General features: G+C 35.3%; 1 protein-coding gene across 1 annotated transcript; it reads right to left on the bottom strand.

Annotated features, from left to right (window-relative positions):
• Positions 1–167: 167 nt before the first annotated feature.
• LOC108357615 (uncharacterized) lies at positions 168–714 on the bottom strand. The gene is made up of 2 exons (XM_017608688.1): positions 522–714; positions 168–440 (listed from the first exon to the last, which is right to left on the bottom strand). The coding sequence occupies exons 1-2, from the start codon at positions 576–578 to the stop codon at positions 183–185; spliced, it is 315 nt and encodes a 104-aa protein (XP_017464177.1). The 5' UTR covers positions 579–714; the 3' UTR covers positions 168–182.
• Positions 715–1,097: the final 383 nt, after the last annotated feature.

Raw genomic sequence — 1,097 nt, forward strand, 5'->3', positions numbered from 1 at the left:
GCTTTAGAAATGTCCCGATTTTGGCAAGAGAAATCTGGTCACCGTATATGTAAATCAAAATTATTTCCTTATGCCTGAGTTACCCCGTTTTCGTTAAGCATTTTAAAAAAAAATTAACCATTAATGTTAACTTAAATTATATTGGCTTAGGTAAAAAAACTGACCGCTCTTTGTGATAAAATTTAGAATATCGGCCTTAAAATCGGAAAACTGAATTCTGTTAAGTACACTCCACTTATTGCGGCTTTCGCAAGTTTCAACTGCCATTCATTTACATATGTACTCACCTTCACAGCATCACTATCGACAGCGGTCTTGAGCTTCTCCACAACATCACCGACCAGGTTTTGCAAGTTGTTTATCAGGTCAGCGGCAGGATCCTTGACGGCTGCATCCTTGACGGCTGCATCGTCGCGGGCAATGCGAGCCATTTCAATGAACTGCAACAACAATAAAATACGTTTTCTTAAAGTTTCGATCGACGACGGAAAGATGAATAAAAATCCTTAAAAGCAACGAACCTGCACAAAGCACAGCACAACGCAGAGACCAAGGATGCATTTGAGTAGAGAAGACATTTTATTTATTTTTTTTAGTTTTTATTGACTAAATCAGAAACTGTCGAACTATTCGCGGCAAAGATCGGCTTATGAATGATAAGTGAATTGTGACTGAATGCGCTTAGTTTGAATAATCCGCGCTGCTAAGCCAGAGTCTTATCGCAACAATGCTTTAATGTTGTTGCTGTTTTTGTGTCTCGATTTTATGTAGTTTGTCATTTATTTATTCATTTTTTCTGCTAAGCTGATAACCTCTTGAGCTTAGCAGAGGATGTTGATTAGTTGGAATATATTGATAGTAAATATGAACTAAGTATTTGCTGACCTAAGTGTGCGTGCATATGCACATATACATACATACATATGTATTTACATATATACAGTGACTCAAGCAAGTGTTCGCATGTTAATTTTTATTTTAATATTCACAATGCTTTCAAGTAAAATTTGTCTGCTATATTTTTATAAAAAATAATTTCGTATACATATATTATGGCCTCCAACTTTATGCAAAATTTAGAAAAACTCAACAAATGT

The sequence above is a fragment of the Rhagoletis zephyria genome, unplaced genomic scaffold, assembly GCF_001687245.7.
Source record: "Rhagoletis zephyria isolate East Lansing unplaced genomic scaffold, Rhagoletis_zephyria_1.1 Rzeph_scaffold_81067, whole genome shotgun sequence".
Lineage (NCBI taxonomy): Eukaryota > Metazoa > Arthropoda > Insecta > Diptera > Tephritidae > Rhagoletis > Rhagoletis zephyria.

Bases quoted from the DNA above. Each gene is read 5' to 3' on its own strand.
- LOC108357615 (XM_017608688.1), bottom strand. From the start codon at position 578: ATGTCTTCTCTACTCAAATGCATCCTTGGTCTCTGCGTTGTGCTGTGC. The intron at 441-521 runs GTTCGTTGCTTT...TTGTTGTTGCAG, and splicing joins TTGTGCTGTGCTTTGTGCAG to TTCATTGAAATGGCTCGCAT.